The sequence below is a fragment of the Neopelma chrysocephalum genome, unplaced genomic scaffold (genome assembly GCF_003984885.1).
Source record: "Neopelma chrysocephalum unplaced genomic scaffold, ASM398488v2 Primary Assembly neopelma1_44, whole genome shotgun sequence".
Lineage (NCBI taxonomy): Eukaryota > Metazoa > Chordata > Aves > Passeriformes > Pipridae > Neopelma > Neopelma chrysocephalum.
Window position 1 is genome coordinate 24,203,729 of NW_020897703.1, and position 16,046 is coordinate 24,219,774.

Below are 16,046 nucleotides of genomic sequence, written 5' to 3' on the forward strand. Positions count from 1 at the left end.
TCTAAGTTTTTTCTTAACTTAGATCTTCCTTTCAGCGAATTAGGATCATTATTTTTAATCCAGTCCTTTACAGTCATGGAGAATGATTTATCATTAATTTTGTCCTTACAAACCTTCCTGTGTTTGAAGACTTTTGTTTCTAATCAGTCTTTTCCCTTCTAGACTGAGCAAACACAATACTTCCACACTTCTTTATAGGTCACACATTGAAACTCTACTAATTTGTAATTTTCCTCACTGGGCTATCTCTAATTCATCCACATCCTCCTAAATGATGTAATCCCAAACTGGATGTGGTTTTCCAGATACAAACCTAATAATGCTGAGCAGGGTAAAAGATGTAAGAGAATCATTTGTCACCTAGAACAGTCTTGTGATTTTGGAAGGTATCAACATTTGCCTTTTTATTGCTGTTTACAACAAACCTCTTTCAGTTTACAGTCAACTACAATCCCCAAACTGTTTTTTTTTAATAGTAGCTTTGTTTTGCTGATGAAAATTGAGACATGAATATTATTTCCAGAAGTCTAAAATCCATCAATATTTATAAAAGCACTCTGAAATATATACTGGGAAAAGCAAATTATTTCTCAGCGGTGTATAAATATTGTTATAGCTATAAATATATCTGTACTCTCAAATGCTTTCAAATCCATTTATTTTTGACCCTTTTGCAATTAAAAACTGGACTAGACAGACAGTGGGGAAGACAAGGCTTTGTGTACGGAGACTTGGGGGAATGAGCAGCACAAAAGTCTGCATTTCCAGAGAGATACAGTCACTGGTCCTGGACTGATTGCTTTTGTTTAGGAAACAAGAAAACAAGCCGTAAAACCCAATAAAAATAGAAAGTAGCTCTGCTGTTCTTCTGCTGTGTTCTGGCTCTGTTCATGCTCTGTTGATCCAGTCCAGGCTCCTCTGCCCACCCAGGGGGAGCAAGGTTGCCCTCGACCTGCTCCCTGCTGGCAGCATCACCCTCTCCAACAACCTCACAGGGCCAGGGCTCCAGCAGAGGCTGACAGCTCAGAGCAAGGCTCTTTGCCCTCCCAGGGCATTTCTATCTGATCTTCCTCTGCTGCAAATTTACCTGTCCTTTAGGGGCAGCCACTGATCCCTGGCAGCCCAACTCAGCCCAGTTCCCAGGACTGGCTTTCTCCAGGTCATGTCTCCACCAGCTAATGAGGGTCAGGGTCAGCAACGGGCAGCATCAGTGTCTCCAGCCTGCTGCCTCCCTGGGGGCTCTGCACGATAAGAAAGGCCACTGCTAAGCAATGAGAAGGGAAAATGAAGCACTTGTGATGGTCTGGAGAGCAGACTGGTGCAGGAGGGAGGTGGAGGGGCTGTTGGGCAGGATGGGACGAACTGATGCAGTTGCAATCCCAGCTGGCTCAGTCCCCTGTTAGGCAGAGTGGGAGCAGGAAAGCAACTCTAGTTTTCGAGGACAATTTAAATTACTGCTGCATGGACATGTGTTAGATATTTTGTGTTATTCATATGTGTATGCAAGTGCCTGAATAAACTCTTGGATGCCCAAGGGAAAAACAGTCTAAAAGCATTGTGGAAAATCTGCTGGACCCAGAGGAGGCTGTGCTCGGAGCCATAGCATGGAGAGAAAGCAGGGGTCAAAGACCTCCCCATGCCACTGTCCGGGCTGCTGTCCCACACCAACCCCACTGGATGCACTGCTGATGTGCCCAGACATGGCAGCACATTGGAAAGCTGTGACAAAAGAGGAGGAGAAAAGAAGGAGCACATGGCTACCTTTGATACTAATCTGTCTCATCTAGGACTACCACTAATATATCCTAAGAATAGAGACAGCTACCAGAGCCAGCATTCACAGAAAAGAAAAATGGCCAAAATAATTCCGTTTTCTATTAAATATAACATTTCCTTCCCAAAAATGCAATTCAGGGAACTTTAGTATTCTCTTTTGGGGAATTGTTAAGTAGAGCCGCAAAAAAACTGTCTCTCTTTTTTTCTGGAAATATGGTTTTCTTTATAATGCAAAATGTTTTACATTTGTAACAAAAACCAGTGCCCTTTATAACCATCCATATTATTCCCTACACCCAAATATATTCATATCTACATATCAATATAATGTAACTGCACATCGCTGCAACATTACCTGGCTCCTGCCTGAGGACTATCTCACAATTACCCTTATAAATACCTGTTTTGAAATTACAGGGCTAAGGAGCTCCAGGTTTTAAAGAGAAAAGCAATATTGCACTGCCTGCCTTTGGCATACTGCTTCGACTAATCCAACCTTACGTGTTCATAGCTTCCAAGAAAAAAGACTACATATAATTGCACGCAAGGGATATGGGGGAAAGGTGGGTAATGTGGAACAAAGAGCACATTTTCAGGAGGTTTGAAAGCTGGTCCTGCTTACCAAGATCAATGACATGTCATCCCAGAGGAGCACCGATAAAAGCCTTTGTAGTTCTGCTCCCCTTCTGTCTCTCGGTATTTTGTATTTCTAAGCAGGCAGTTTGCAGCCAGTGCTCACTCTGCATGCATTAAGCACACACAGCATCCATGTAACACAATGTTAGAGATTACAGAGTGCTGTGCAAAGTTGGGTGGTACAAAGAAATGCATATTTAAATTAGAAGTTAACACAGAGCGAGTTAAGACGGGAGATGGAGAAATTGCTCCTGTGATTTAACCAATAAAATGTCCATCTAGTAGATATTAAAATGGTCTCTAGGCCACTGGGAGCAGCATGTTTTCATTTTCACTAATGCATCTCAAACATAAAGCAGTGGGAAATACTGTAAATAACAGATTTTAAAAAACAGTCCACAAGAACAACAAAAAGTCTAGCTGAATATGAAAATAATACATCTGAATCAGGCTTAAATTGCTTTTCAAGAAACAGCCTTATGCATGCAACATCAGCTTCTCAAAAAAGAGCTTAATACAAGAGACAGTATAGAAGCAGATTGAGTGGAAGAGCTTTTCTGAGCTGCTGAACTTTCGAAAAGGTAAACAGCATTACAGGGAAAGGTTCAACATAAGGAAAAAAAAAGATAAGCCTTTCCTCCTACAAATGAGGGGCAGTGAAGTTTTTAGGACTCAGCTTGGTATTTCAATAAATAATTATGTTTTTCCAACTGAACAATGAGCTAGACACGGCAAACTGTAATTAACACCAAGAAGCATAATACCATTTGGCATGCATATACCTTGTTTCTGAACAGGAGGCTGCAAAACCCCCTTAAAAGCTATTCAAAGAAACTTATAATTATGTGCTAGTGTGATTAGTCTCTTCTAATAATGTCATGCCTATTGAGCACACCCTATTGAAAGCCCACATAAAAAATGCACAGTTCCACTGATCTGTAAGATCATGTCAGAAGCCCTCATTTGGAGATCTGAGAAATGAAAGAAACATTACTATGGAGATTAAGAAATTTGGTTTAGCAGTGTAAAATAGTATAATGACTGAATAATATTAGCACCAACTATTAATAAATGTGCCAGCATTTCCCATTAGAACACACCCTATGCACTTGCTTATAGCCATATTTAAATTTTTAAGCTATGAGACTGAATCTCATGTTAAAGAGTTCTTTGAATACTGCAAGGCTTTGGTGACGTCGAGCAGAACTTTGACTATGGACAACAAATACACACTTTTGACCGTGCATAAAGGGTCAAAGCCACATAAATAAGGTTATAGAGCAATCAGATATTCATGCAATTATAGAGGTGTTAAATACCTGTATTATTATTAAAAATAGCCATTATAATAGAAACTATCTTCTTAGTCTTTATTGCAGGAAACAAAGATATCACCTACAGCTTTATGTAAAATAAGCCATAAAAGTGCTCTCAGTCCAATTGCATTGGTAACTAGCTCTTTTTCATTTTAAATTAGAAAGACTGAAAGGTATGAGCAAGAAATGAAGATGCCTGCTACCTTAGGCCAATTAATCCATGTACTTGAGAATGTATTCTTGAGAGTTAAACACAGCAGCATGATTCCTGGGACCCATGAGGACACATGGGCATGTAGTTCAGAGATGGAGAACAGCATCTGTGACAATGCAAGCAAGAAACCTTTGCAGGTACCAGGGGCTGTAATGAGCTAATAGAAGTGTATGTCAGATGCTGTTTGAATGCTTGAGCTACTGAGCAATTTTTGCAGACAATCATGTCCTCTTGCATAGCCTGGATGAGTTTTCAGAATGTGGGACAAGCCAGACAAAAGAGGCTTCTTTGTGCCATTCAGCCTCCCTTCTCCTCTCAAACAACCTTGTGCCTCATCTCACAATCACTCACCTCCAGATGTACCAATTATTGTTATTTCTGGAGTTAAAGCAGAATTTAACACCCCCGTTTGGAAAACACTCTCGGGGCTGTAAAAACCTTCAGACAAAGCAGGAGGGATATATAATGCTGTATTAGGAAGAAAATAAATTAATGTCCATAAAGCAAGACATTACCATTCTCTTCATCTCCTTGGAGACCTGGTGACCTCCGAGGTGGTTATAAAAGGGCCGGTCAACACCCCAGTGTGGTGGGTTATGGCTGATGGAATTCGCACGCTGACGGTTCATCTTGGCTATCGTGGCTTTCTCATCTTTCTGAAATACAAACAAGAGAGAAATGCAGAAAAAATTTTGAAACGTTTACATGGCAGTCGTTCTCCAAGCATCTCTCACTTCTGATCTCTCACTCCAAGAGTCGGCTTTGCACCTTGAACTTTTATGAAGCAGCTGCTCATCAGAAGCAGTTCCAGTCCATAATTTCTTTTTCTTCCCAATTCTTAGAACACTTGCCCCTAAGTGGGGCCCACCATTTTATTCCTTTACTTGTTCTGAGTAACCACCATAACCTGTGTAAACATGGGAAGCATTCCAAAATGGAGATATCTACTTTTTTTTTCTAGTAAACTGAATAGTTTCAGATAGAAAACTGCAGTTCCAAGCTAAGATACTACATAGACATCCCTGAAAAAACAAAAAATCTGTTACATCTGGAAGAGAAACAACTCACAGAGCAATCTGGTTGAAGAACAGAAGCCTTGAAACTCCTTGAAGCTATGGGAACAAAGGGCACCTTTCTCCATAGGTACAAGCAAATAATTTTCCACACTAGCAGAAGCATATTCCCAGACATGCCAAGGAAAGCATGTAAATCTTGCAAAGAACTTCACTGTGTATAAGTTAAGGGTAATGTAATTGCAGAGTGTAGCAAAATGGTCTCCTCTATCCTAATGCTGCTTCAAATTTTATCATTGACACCAACATGCCTAAAGTTTGAACAAAGTCTTTGATTTTGTTGTTGGAGCTGGTTTCGAATCTTGGCTGCAATGGGAGCTTACTGTGAAGTTTGCACAGGATCTGTTGGACAGGTTTCATTCAAGCTCAACACCAGTTACAAGAGCACAGAATCACAGCATGGAACTGGCCTAAACAACAGACAGAATTTTTCCTTATTTTGAATATATTCCCTGGCCAAAAAGACAGGTAGGTTTCCACATGGAGTGTGTTCTGCAGAAAGATGGGAGTTTATTGCACAAGATCAAACCCGTGCACCTTCTCTAGCAAGGGTTGCACTGCAGCCTGACTCAGAAGGCAGAGGGGTTGGCACTTGTTAAATTCTTGCTTAAAAGAGACAAACTCTGGAGAGCTTGAGAGTTCAGAAGGTAGAGATAGCTACAACTTGGCTGTTTATTACTTGAGAGATTAAACTTTTTCAAGAGAATTGCTGCTTCCATGAGTTACAGAAAAAAACCCAGACATAATAGTTAATTTCGGATTTCAGAAAGTATTCAGACAATTGAATTATTTAAAAAGAGAGCATCAATTGCTTTCAACTCTAGAATTTTGGTTCAAGTGTTATATGACAAAACAAGTAGGTCCGCATCTTTTTTTGCCTGGAGTCTGCATTCCCTACCTATTTATTTTGATTCCCCACTATTCACTGTAACCTGTACCTCTCAGGAGTTTGCAAAACACCTGGTGTTATTTCCATGGTAACCAGGGAGTTAAATGTCGAGTGCTATGCTGCCTTAAATTAGTTTTTTTTTAAAGAAATTTAAAAAGGCTTGCTAAAATTCAGTGCTGGGGAGAACTGCCTGATTGACAAGCATGGGAAATCATCTTCTCTTTTCTTGCAAAGAAGAGGCAGCTATGATGACAACATTTCCCATGAGACCACAGCTCACCACACAGGCACCAAACGTTCCTAGGAATGTAGTGCTGGAAGCTTCATGGCCACTAGCCTGGGGACATGGTGCCACTTGGGACAGGAGCCCTGTGCTGGACACTCAGCTGGCCCCAGAACAGTCAGCAGCAGTGTCACTGCAGCTCCAGGCTGCCAGCAAAGATGTTCTACCACACAGCCAGGAAGACAAGTGTAGGTTCACAAGGAAATCTGTGGGAGTGACCCCAAGGGAGCTGTCAGCTCCTCAGGAGGTTTGCTGGGGGAGAACCACATGTGCTCCCACATTGCCCACCCCCAGGACAGCAAGTGCCTCCCACTTCATCTCTGCCCTGCATTAAACCCAGCACTGTTTCATCTGCAAGAGCTGAAAACTCCATTGCTTGGCACCAGCTGACTTGCACACAAGGAATCATGACAGAGCCACTGGATAACCTCCAGGAGAGACAGCTTTTAAATGTTTCTAAAAATACATTAATGTGATGCAATGCTGATGTCCACATTTGAGTTGGTTTGAGGTTTTGTTTTTTAAAAGTCACTGCTCTTTATAGTCTCTGCCATCATTTGTAGCACTTTCTTGTGTCTTTTTGCAGTTATGCAATCTTTTTCATAGTTATACTTCTTTCTTCTATGATGAGATGCCAGAAAACCAGTAGGAAATACAGTTTCGTTATCTCCAAGCAAATACATATTGTTTTCAACAATAGAAGCAACACTGTCAGTCTATTTTATTCCAACTTAGTGAAGGGTTTTCAACCAAAAGGAATCAAAAACCCCAGATGTTGAAACTGGTCTGGGGACCCATAAAAGTAAGCCCTTTGGTTAGTTTACAAATGCCTTTACATCAACAGCTGATAAAAGTTATATACAGCCAGATTTCAGCCCATGAGTTAGTAAATTCGGTTAGAATTTGAGAAAAACCTTAATGCCAAAATGCACAAAGACATACTACCCCACTCTGCCAGTGAGTGATCCTCATACCTGAAGCATCACTTGATGAATTTGAAGGAAATAAAAGACCTCATACAGGTTTATTGACACATCTGGGTTGAGGTAAGGACAGGACAAGTGGGTAAATAATACTTCTGAGATTGTTTCTAACCATGAGGTCAGGCACCATAAATACATGAACTCTGGCAGTTATTTTCTCCCACCCCTTGTAGGAAGTTTCCACTGGATTGCGTACTATGTTTCAGCAATATTTCCAATCAGATTAAAACACATATATACAAGCATAGTGCATTTTTGCTTTCCCACACTACATAATGTGCTACTACATTATCCTTAACAATAGGACTTCGCTGTTAACATCAACACTTACTAAAAAAAAATTAAAACCTAATATTTTTAAAAGTTGAGCTAATTTATTTTCTGCAAAATCACTTGTTCAGTGGGTGATGATAATAACAAACTCTAAAAATGAAGAATTAGAAGGGTCACAGCTCCTCTGTAGAAATTTATGAGGATGCCTCCTCTGTTTCTTCCTGGCTAAGTGACAGCATGAGGACAACTTGCACAGAGGCATAACAAGACTGGAAAAGAACACTACAGAAAGAGAAGTGGTGATACCTTTCAGTCCTACTCATTACAGGTACTACCAACAACAGGAGCAGGTGCAAAACTTTCTGACAGCAATGAGTTTTTCAGATTTTAGGTGGCTAAGCTCCAGAAAGCTGTTGTGGGAACTTTTCAAATCTGGACTCACAAAGAGACTGTAAATCTTATTCCCAGAGGTTTTATTGTATTCCCACCACCAGTTCCCACACACTGAGCTATAGTAATGTTACAGCAAAACTGCAGAAAGAGCTGGGGTTTTCTTATACATATTAATTGAATCAAGAATGCCTGTTACTTCTTTAATGTGTGATAGGATTTTCCAACAGATGATCACTATCAACATCACTATCACAACAAAGTAGTGAAATCTGAGCATGGATCAGCCATATCAGATTCAGGTACATATTATTCTTTAAGTTGAAGTCCTTTTGACATATGAATGATATTTCTTGCAGTGCTACATGCTCCAAACCATTGCCTTCATAAATCTACATGAGTGGAACCCTGCTGAGCTCTGATTAAATGTGTTAAATTGAAGAATCATCACATTAGATTGATTGTGTTTTAGGAGAGTCACATGCTCAACATTTAAAGGACCATTTTGTTTCTTCAGCTGGATGGAGTTCCAGGACGTTATTTAGAAAAGAATGAGAATTGTTTTTCTAGGAGTTACAGCCAAAGTTTTGTTGAGCTGTTTTAAGGTCACCATCAACAATCCTTTCTGAAACTGTTGTGTACCTGCTATTGTTTAAAGAAACGCCCATGTTTAATGCAATTGAAAGACATTAGAAAAAAATAAACATTTTTTCCCTTTGCAGACTTCATGCACTCAGCACCATGTGTTTGGTCAGCAGTATTGCTCATCTGTTGACAGGCACATTTTGTTTCTACTTATGTTCAAAGCAAAGCATTTCCCCAGACTTCTGACATGATGAGGACAGTAAAAGTAGCTGTAAACCTAATATTCTGATAAATCCTATTCACCTTCAGGTTTTTGGTTTCCACTCCTCCAAACATATGCTTTTCCACCCTTCTCAGCGTAGAGCTTTTACCAGTGATTAGAAGTGCTGGGAAGAGTGAGTAGCTGTGATGATTCCGCAAATTAGTGCAGCACCTGATCTCAGAGAAGAGCAAACGTTACCAGCAACCACCAAGTGACATGTTCCTGCACAAATGCCAGAAACTTGGGCAGCACAAGAACTGGGGCTACTGGATAAGACAACAATAACTAAATTGAGTACTGTAAGAATAGCAGTGATGTGACAGGATGGCAGTAAAGACTGGGACAGACGTTTTCAATAAAATTCAGAAGGGCAGATATAAAAGTTGTGAAGTCAGAGGACCAGAGCTGGGTGTTAGGAATGTTACAGTCTGCAGGGTAAACTAAAAAAAAGTGTAGAATAAAACAAAACCACTCTGTAGAAGGGTAAAGATATTGTTCTGAGTGATGTTGTGTAGTCCACTGCAATGCCTAGGGGTTAAGTTTGGGAATCACTGAGATGTGGACAACAGTTTTAGTAATTCTAGCTGATAAATTGCTGTTTATCTGGAAACACAGATTTTCTGATAAAGAATGAAGACACAAATCCAGTAATGGAGGAAAGGCAAAGATCTCCTTGGAGAATTCTTGTATTTCTTCCATGCTAAGGTATTAAGTCCATTAGAAATATATACAAATGTTTCACAGGAATGTGAAAATTACTAAATAAGGACAGAAGTCATCCTTATGTAAGTGGCCCAATATCATGCAAGGAGAACAAAAACTAGAAATTCTTCACTGCTCTAGAACTGAAGGAACAGATTATTTCTCTCCATGCAATCACCACAGCCACAGTAGAGGCAAAAGGGAAGAAGCTCATAAAGATAGGGTTATAAATGGAAAGCCTAGAATCATAGAATCATTTAGGTTGCAAAAGACCTTTGGGATCATTGAGTCCAACTGTAAACATAGCACTGCCAAATCCCACTAAACCATGTCTGGAAGGAAAACTTAAATGTGATGTGCTGAAGTCAGATGGACAACCTCCATCCCAGATCTGTGGGAAACTGCCAGCTGCAATTTCAATTCTGGTAACAGATATTTTTAATAACTATTTAGTCAGGGATCATGACACAGAACTTGCAGAGCAGCTGGGCTTGGATTAACAGCCTTGGATCCAAGTTTTTCTAAACAGAAAAAGTACAGTAGCTCTCACTGGCTTTGTTTTTTCCATGGAGCATTTGACAGTGTGCTGTGCTGGAGACTAATGGCCAAGACAGACGGGGAATATGAAGTTGGGCAAAGAGCTGGTTTCCAGTGAAGTGGCAAGAGATGGTGTTGAATGAGGAAGTATTAGTCTGGATAAAAGTTACTAGTGGAGTTACTCAATTATTATTCTCGGGACAGATTTTGTCGAATTTTTTTCTAATTTAATCTGGCAGCAAGTAAGCAATGACAGACTTGACTAATGAGAGAAGCAGAGGTGGTATTTGATAGATAAGACGAAAAGGAGTATTAGTACCTGACATTTGAGGACTAGCATAGTAGAAATGGGATCTGAGATATTCAAGTGTACAAAGTGCATGATCATTCTCTTGATGATCACAGACAGAAACTGCATTATCAGAAATCACATTAGTTCATCACAGAATAAATAGCAGACACCAAGATAATGCAACTTTGCAAAAGGTAAAGGTTCCTTTTGATGACCAAGAAAATGTGGGAGCTTGTGATTGTCTCTTCTTCGTTGTGTGAAGACATTAGAAGAGTCTGTCTCAGAAGAGAAAAGGCTGAGAGGAAGAGAGGGATTACAATTGCTGACTGACTGCAGACACCAGACAACCAGAGCAACTAGGCACCAGAGCAACTAGGTTTTAGAGCAGCCCACTGTTAGCACTAATGGGAACAAAAAAAACACAGCAAAAGATTCAACAGACCTTTATGGTGGAGCCTGCTAATTTTATGACAAAAATTACTTCACATACATAAATAGATATACTTTTAAATATATATATTTAGGTTCACAATACAATGAAAACCATGGCCCTTCGTATCTCACACAGTTAAGACCGTTTTATAATTTAACTATCAAAATTCAAGGAAAACAGATTTGGAACTTTGGATCTATGCTTTTTTAAAAAAACATGAAAACTTCTATCTAGGGGGGCATAATGCTGTAACACTAGTCACTCCTGCACTGCTCTGGGGTTTCTGAGCATTACCTTCTTCACAGGCAAGTGCTCACCCACAAAAGTAGCAGAATGACAGCGCAGGGCAAACAGAATGGTGAAGGCAAATCTGGAGGCAAAGATGAAGAGAAAGAAATCCAAACAGACTGGATTTTAGAACTTTGCAGTTTGTTCTCTTTTAATATAAAGCAACTCTTCTGTGTACCAGACAGAAAACAATGACTACATTTTCAGTTCTCGGGATATTATTAAATACTGAGTGAGCAGAATCTAGCCTTTTCCCCCTGAAACTCAACTGAATATATTCCAGTTAACAGCATTCTTAAAAAGGAAAAAGTAAAAAAGTATTTTCAAAGAAGAAGCTAGTTTGAGTTCCTGGAACAAATATATTAGATAAATGTTCCTTCCATTTACTCTGTGCCCAAGAAACAGCATTAATACTACGAAAAAGTCAAACAAAAAAGACAGAAAATAAAAAGTTATGGCTCCCCATGGTATCAGTAAGCAGAAAGGGTAGGGAACAGATTCCATTACATTTTATATATTTATCGTAACTCATGGTATTGTGGGGTTTTGATGGCTGTGGGACTGATGGACCAGGTATTCAGATAACTCAAGTCTTCCTGTGTGAACTGAGGAAGAGCTCAGGCAAACAGTTACTTGGGTTAACTATGCCTCTGCTCTCAGGCCAATGCCAACCCCCTGCCTTGTGTGTGAGGACGGCAGGAACCCAGACACGACTCACAGGAACCCGTTACTAAGTTAGGTGAACATTTTATGGCCATTACCGGAACAGACTGAATTGAAAGCCTGGATAAATACATCGCAGGAAGTCATTAAAAACAAGCAGAAATGAAAGGAAAAAACCGAATTATTACAACTTTGCCTGGCATCAGGCAAAATATTCAAGACTGACTGAGCTGACTGTGGGAGAAATCTCTTCTCACTTCTGATTTCTGTATTATGTTAAAATGAATTAAACAGGGAGAAAACTTTAAACACTGGAACACCTTGCCCAGAGAAGCTGTGGATGCACTATCCCTGGAAGTGTTGAAGGCCAGGTTGGATGGGGCTTTGAGCAACCTGTTCTAGTGGAAGGTGTCCCTGCCCATGGCAGGGGATTGGAACAAGGTGATCTTTAAGGTCCCTTCCAACCCAAGCAATTCTATGATTTATGAAACTGTTCACAAAGAGACAAAAAATAGCTATGGGAGCATGAAAGTTGCAGCAGTATGGGGAAACCAGAAGCCCCTCAAACTCTAAATACTTAATATCCATGGCCTTAGGCAGCAGCTTATTTATGTTTCAGTTTAGCCCAATAACTACACATGCCATGCACATGTCCCAGCTCTTGGCTTCTCTGGGATGCAGCAAGTTACAGCAGCATTACAATAGTGCTTAGAGACTCCATCTAAGGGCTACAGTATGTAACAGAGCTGCAATAAATACATATAAAGCAGTGAAAAAAATGGTCTGTTTTATTTTACCAGGGAAAATCAAGGCACAAAGATGAAAGTTCCTCAAAATCTGTCTGGAACGGAATCCACATCTCTTCTCACTCTCTATCTAGTCTCTGACTCAAAATACAGCCCTGTGTTCAAAAAGTCAAGTCCCAAGTGCTCTGAAGTCTCTGTTTTTGATTTTTTTGTCTACACTGGCAACCAGCAGAGTCCTGAGATCTTATGTTTGCCTCTTCTCTCCAGAGAAGTCTCCAGGTCTCCACAAAAACCCGCAGACAATTTGGTGACTGCATGACTTAAGAAGCCAATACAGGTTCTCCACCACAGGAGATGTGGCCTAATCATAAGGGTATTTTGGTTTATGTTCTTAAATCTACCCAGCAAAGAAGAAGTGATTTAGGTATAAACATCAGCTGGCCCACTGACAGGCAGCGATGCTCAGGAAACAATAATCTTGCACTGCAACTTCTAATCCTCTTTCAAAGATTGACAATTGTTAATGAGATTTATCTTATGAGCAGACAGAAACCAAAACATCAGCTTCTCTCTTCAGCAGATGATAAGGGATTTTCTTGGAGATTTTTTACACAATATCCATTAAGGAGATTTGAGGCTTCCATTCTCTCAGGAAATGAGGCAATGGTAGCAAAGTATTTCTGTATAGATTCCATGCTATTGGAATATGTCTCAAACATTAATTCATTTAATCCCATGGCAGTCGTATTTACAGCTGTGGGAAGGTTTAATTGGTTTAGATTCAGAAAAATTTGAAATTATTTTCAATTCAGGCCAATCTTTATATGCTTGCCCATGCTGTAAATAGCAAAGCAGTGTCTATAGTGCAGAAATTGCTTAGAGAAATACTAGTGGCTAGGCTCAACTTGATGATCAAAAAGGTCCTTTTCTAGTATTACAGTCTACCATTTTAAAAAAGAATACAAACTACTGATAACATCTGCTCTTGGCAGTGTCACAAAAGAAGATATATTGGCTGAAGTCCACTTGAGTTTGATTTGATTCAAGTTCAAGGCACTAGTGCCCTAGTAGCCTTATTTTGTGCAGCCTGACCTGTGTCATAGCAGTAGGTATGATCTCATCCTACTGTCACAGTGATCATCTGTCAATACAGTGGGCCAGTTTTTCCCACCTTCAGAAACAGAGGCTGAAAAGCAATGATAGGAATTGCTCTAATCTTTATGTTCATGGCTATCTGGTGAGCAGGTGGACAAAATCACCTCTATATTCTGGCAGAGAAGAGATCTTTGTGGGTTTAATCTATTGATTTAAGTACTTGTACAAAATACATATCTATATTAACAACATTCTTCAACGTGATTTTGAAAACAACTCAGGACAGTTTCTTTGAGAGAACTAGAAAGCACTTGATACAGAAACCTTATGTAGATGCTGGCTACTCCCTGCTATGCACAAAAAAGTTCAGGAAGAGGAGAGAGAAACAGGAACTTTTGTCACTGCAGGTCAACTGACTCATCTATAAAGGCTGGTGTTCACTCTACTTTGGTGTGTCAGAGACCATGAAGTTATTAAAAGTACCTAAGCCTGCCTTAGTTTATTTGGTCTTACCCGTTTTTGGCTGCACCGCACAATCAAGAAGGTCTCGATGCTGTGCTCTTTGAGATAAGCGTTGCGTTCCCCTCCAAAGCCCAGCTCCACCTCGTAGTCTCCATTGAGATAGTTCAGGGTTGCTTTCGTGATGTGGATGCGCCTTCAGTGACACAAAAAAAAAGTTATCACCTAAAAAGCCAGGTCCTGTCAGGGAAAAGTTCCATGTGTTGGAACAAACAAACAGTAAAGCCCAATTTATTTAGCCATGCCACTATTCTTACAGATTTAGTATGGAAGTTTCATGGATAAACACAACAGTTTTGATGAAACAACTTACCCAGCTTTGCCCCCTGCTTCCATGTGGTTGGCTAATGTGACATCGTTGGACCACACATCGAACTGCCACTTCCGAAGGCCCAAGACCCCGCAGTGAACTCTCCCACTGTGGATTCCAACCCTCATGTTGACATTTACGCCCGTAACCTCCCGGACCAGTCTGAAAAAAGATACAGGGAAAAAGGGACATCACAAAAAACTGCATGGTTGTAGTCAGCGGTACAAACTTGGATCCAGAACACAAAAATCCATAATGATCCATAAATTACTCACACATACACATGGTGCTGCTTATCCACATCAACAGGACAGCAGAACAAAACCGGACGAGCTGTACTGCTCCTGGATGGCCAGGCTGGCCAAGGAGAGTACTAATTAGAATGGGGAGCTCTTGGAGTAAATCCATGTTCACTGAACTCAGGATCAAGTTGAGAGCTCATAAAAAAATTACCTTTGGGGTACTAAAAGGAATAAAATGCTGGTCTCTGATTTCCATACCAAAGCTGGACATAACCTGTCAGCACTCAGCCTCATTAAGAGTAATAGCATGTTGCAAAGAGAAAAGGGAAATGATTTCAGAGATCTTAATTTGTCTTCACGGCACCAAGCGTCAACTCTTCCACTGACGAAATATGATATGTGTGTGAAATGCCCCACTGAAGTTGGAAAGCTTGAACAGGCCTTACAGCTGCAGTCAGAGCAGCAAAACCAGAGAACCACATCTATTGCAGTCACTCCAAACAGGCAGCTACAAATACTCAAGCTCTGATTTTAATGAGGTTTTGGATGCTCTGCTTACTCCCAAAATGACCACTGGAATACTTTGTGGGTTTTGCCGTTTCAGGACAAAAGTTAACTTCAAGAGCTGTGCACATGGAAAATATATTTAGGAGTGTGGGTAGGGGACAGTCTTGAAGAGGCCATCAGAACAACTCTGCTTCTCGTTATTGGTGATCACAGCATTCCCAGAATGTTCGTGTTTCCTACATCACATAGCACAGTCCTTTCCTTTCAGTAGTTAGTTCCTTGCAGCGTGAAGTTGTACTTTATACCTATCAGATTTCAATCTCTTTGGTTTTCAGGTTCATCTAGTCTTTTCTAGATAACATCATCTGGACAGGTAAGTCCTCCCAACTCCCGAACATCAACACAGTTCCAATATTTATGCTTTAGTTATTAATGAAATTGCATGATTAAAGATAGACCAATTCTGGACTCTAGTTCACTCCTCACAGTGCAATATGCCCCTTAAAACACTGTCCAAGATGACTTCCTGTTGAAACAGCTTCCATCCTAGCAGAGTTCCTTTTTCCTTATGATCCTTATCTTACATTTCACTACCTACTCATGGAAGCGATATTCCTTATTTTTATTAACAAGCATTAGAGATTCTCGACCAGAAAAAGGAAGCTGATATGGGTAAGGTGTCACAGGCTTACGAACTGAAAGAGCTCCAACCACAATGCTCGGGAAAGGAACAGGAACTGGGATAATTAAAATGCAGCTGCAGCCGTAACCCTTGCAGGGACAACAGTTCCTCCCTCCACAAGCCCTACTGCACCCTCTGCCAAGCCGTGTTACTGACACAAGACCAGGGAACTTCTCTTCATAGAGTCGTTGATAAGAAGGGGACTTTGTCCAAACTTTGCAGAAAACAAAAAGTTTGTTATTCTGTATAGACAAGCGAAATATCCTTTGTTACCTTCCCTTTTTTTTAGTTAAGTTATACCAGCAGTACAGTGAAAACAATTTTCTTGAAATCTTTCCTATTTGGGGTAA

At 40.3% G+C, this 16,046-nt stretch overlaps 1 protein-coding gene across 4 annotated transcripts in view; it reads right to left on the reverse strand.

Moving 5' to 3' along the window:
- The window catches only part of ADCY5 (adenylate cyclase 5), a 207,951-nt gene that overhangs the window by 38,231 nt on the left and 153,674 nt on the right, over nt 1-16,046 (reverse strand). For all 4 annotated transcript variants that reach the window (XM_027679003.1, XM_027679004.1, XM_027679005.1 and 1 more), the window contains 3 exons: nt 14,269-14,427; nt 13,950-14,091; nt 4,458-4,598 (listed from right to left, as the gene is read on the reverse strand). In XM_027679003.1, coding sequence (XP_027534804.1) covers nt 4,458-4,598; nt 13,950-14,091; nt 14,269-14,427 — 442 coding nt within the window. The remainder of the gene's footprint in view (nt 1-4,457; nt 4,599-13,949; nt 14,092-14,268; nt 14,428-16,046) is intronic.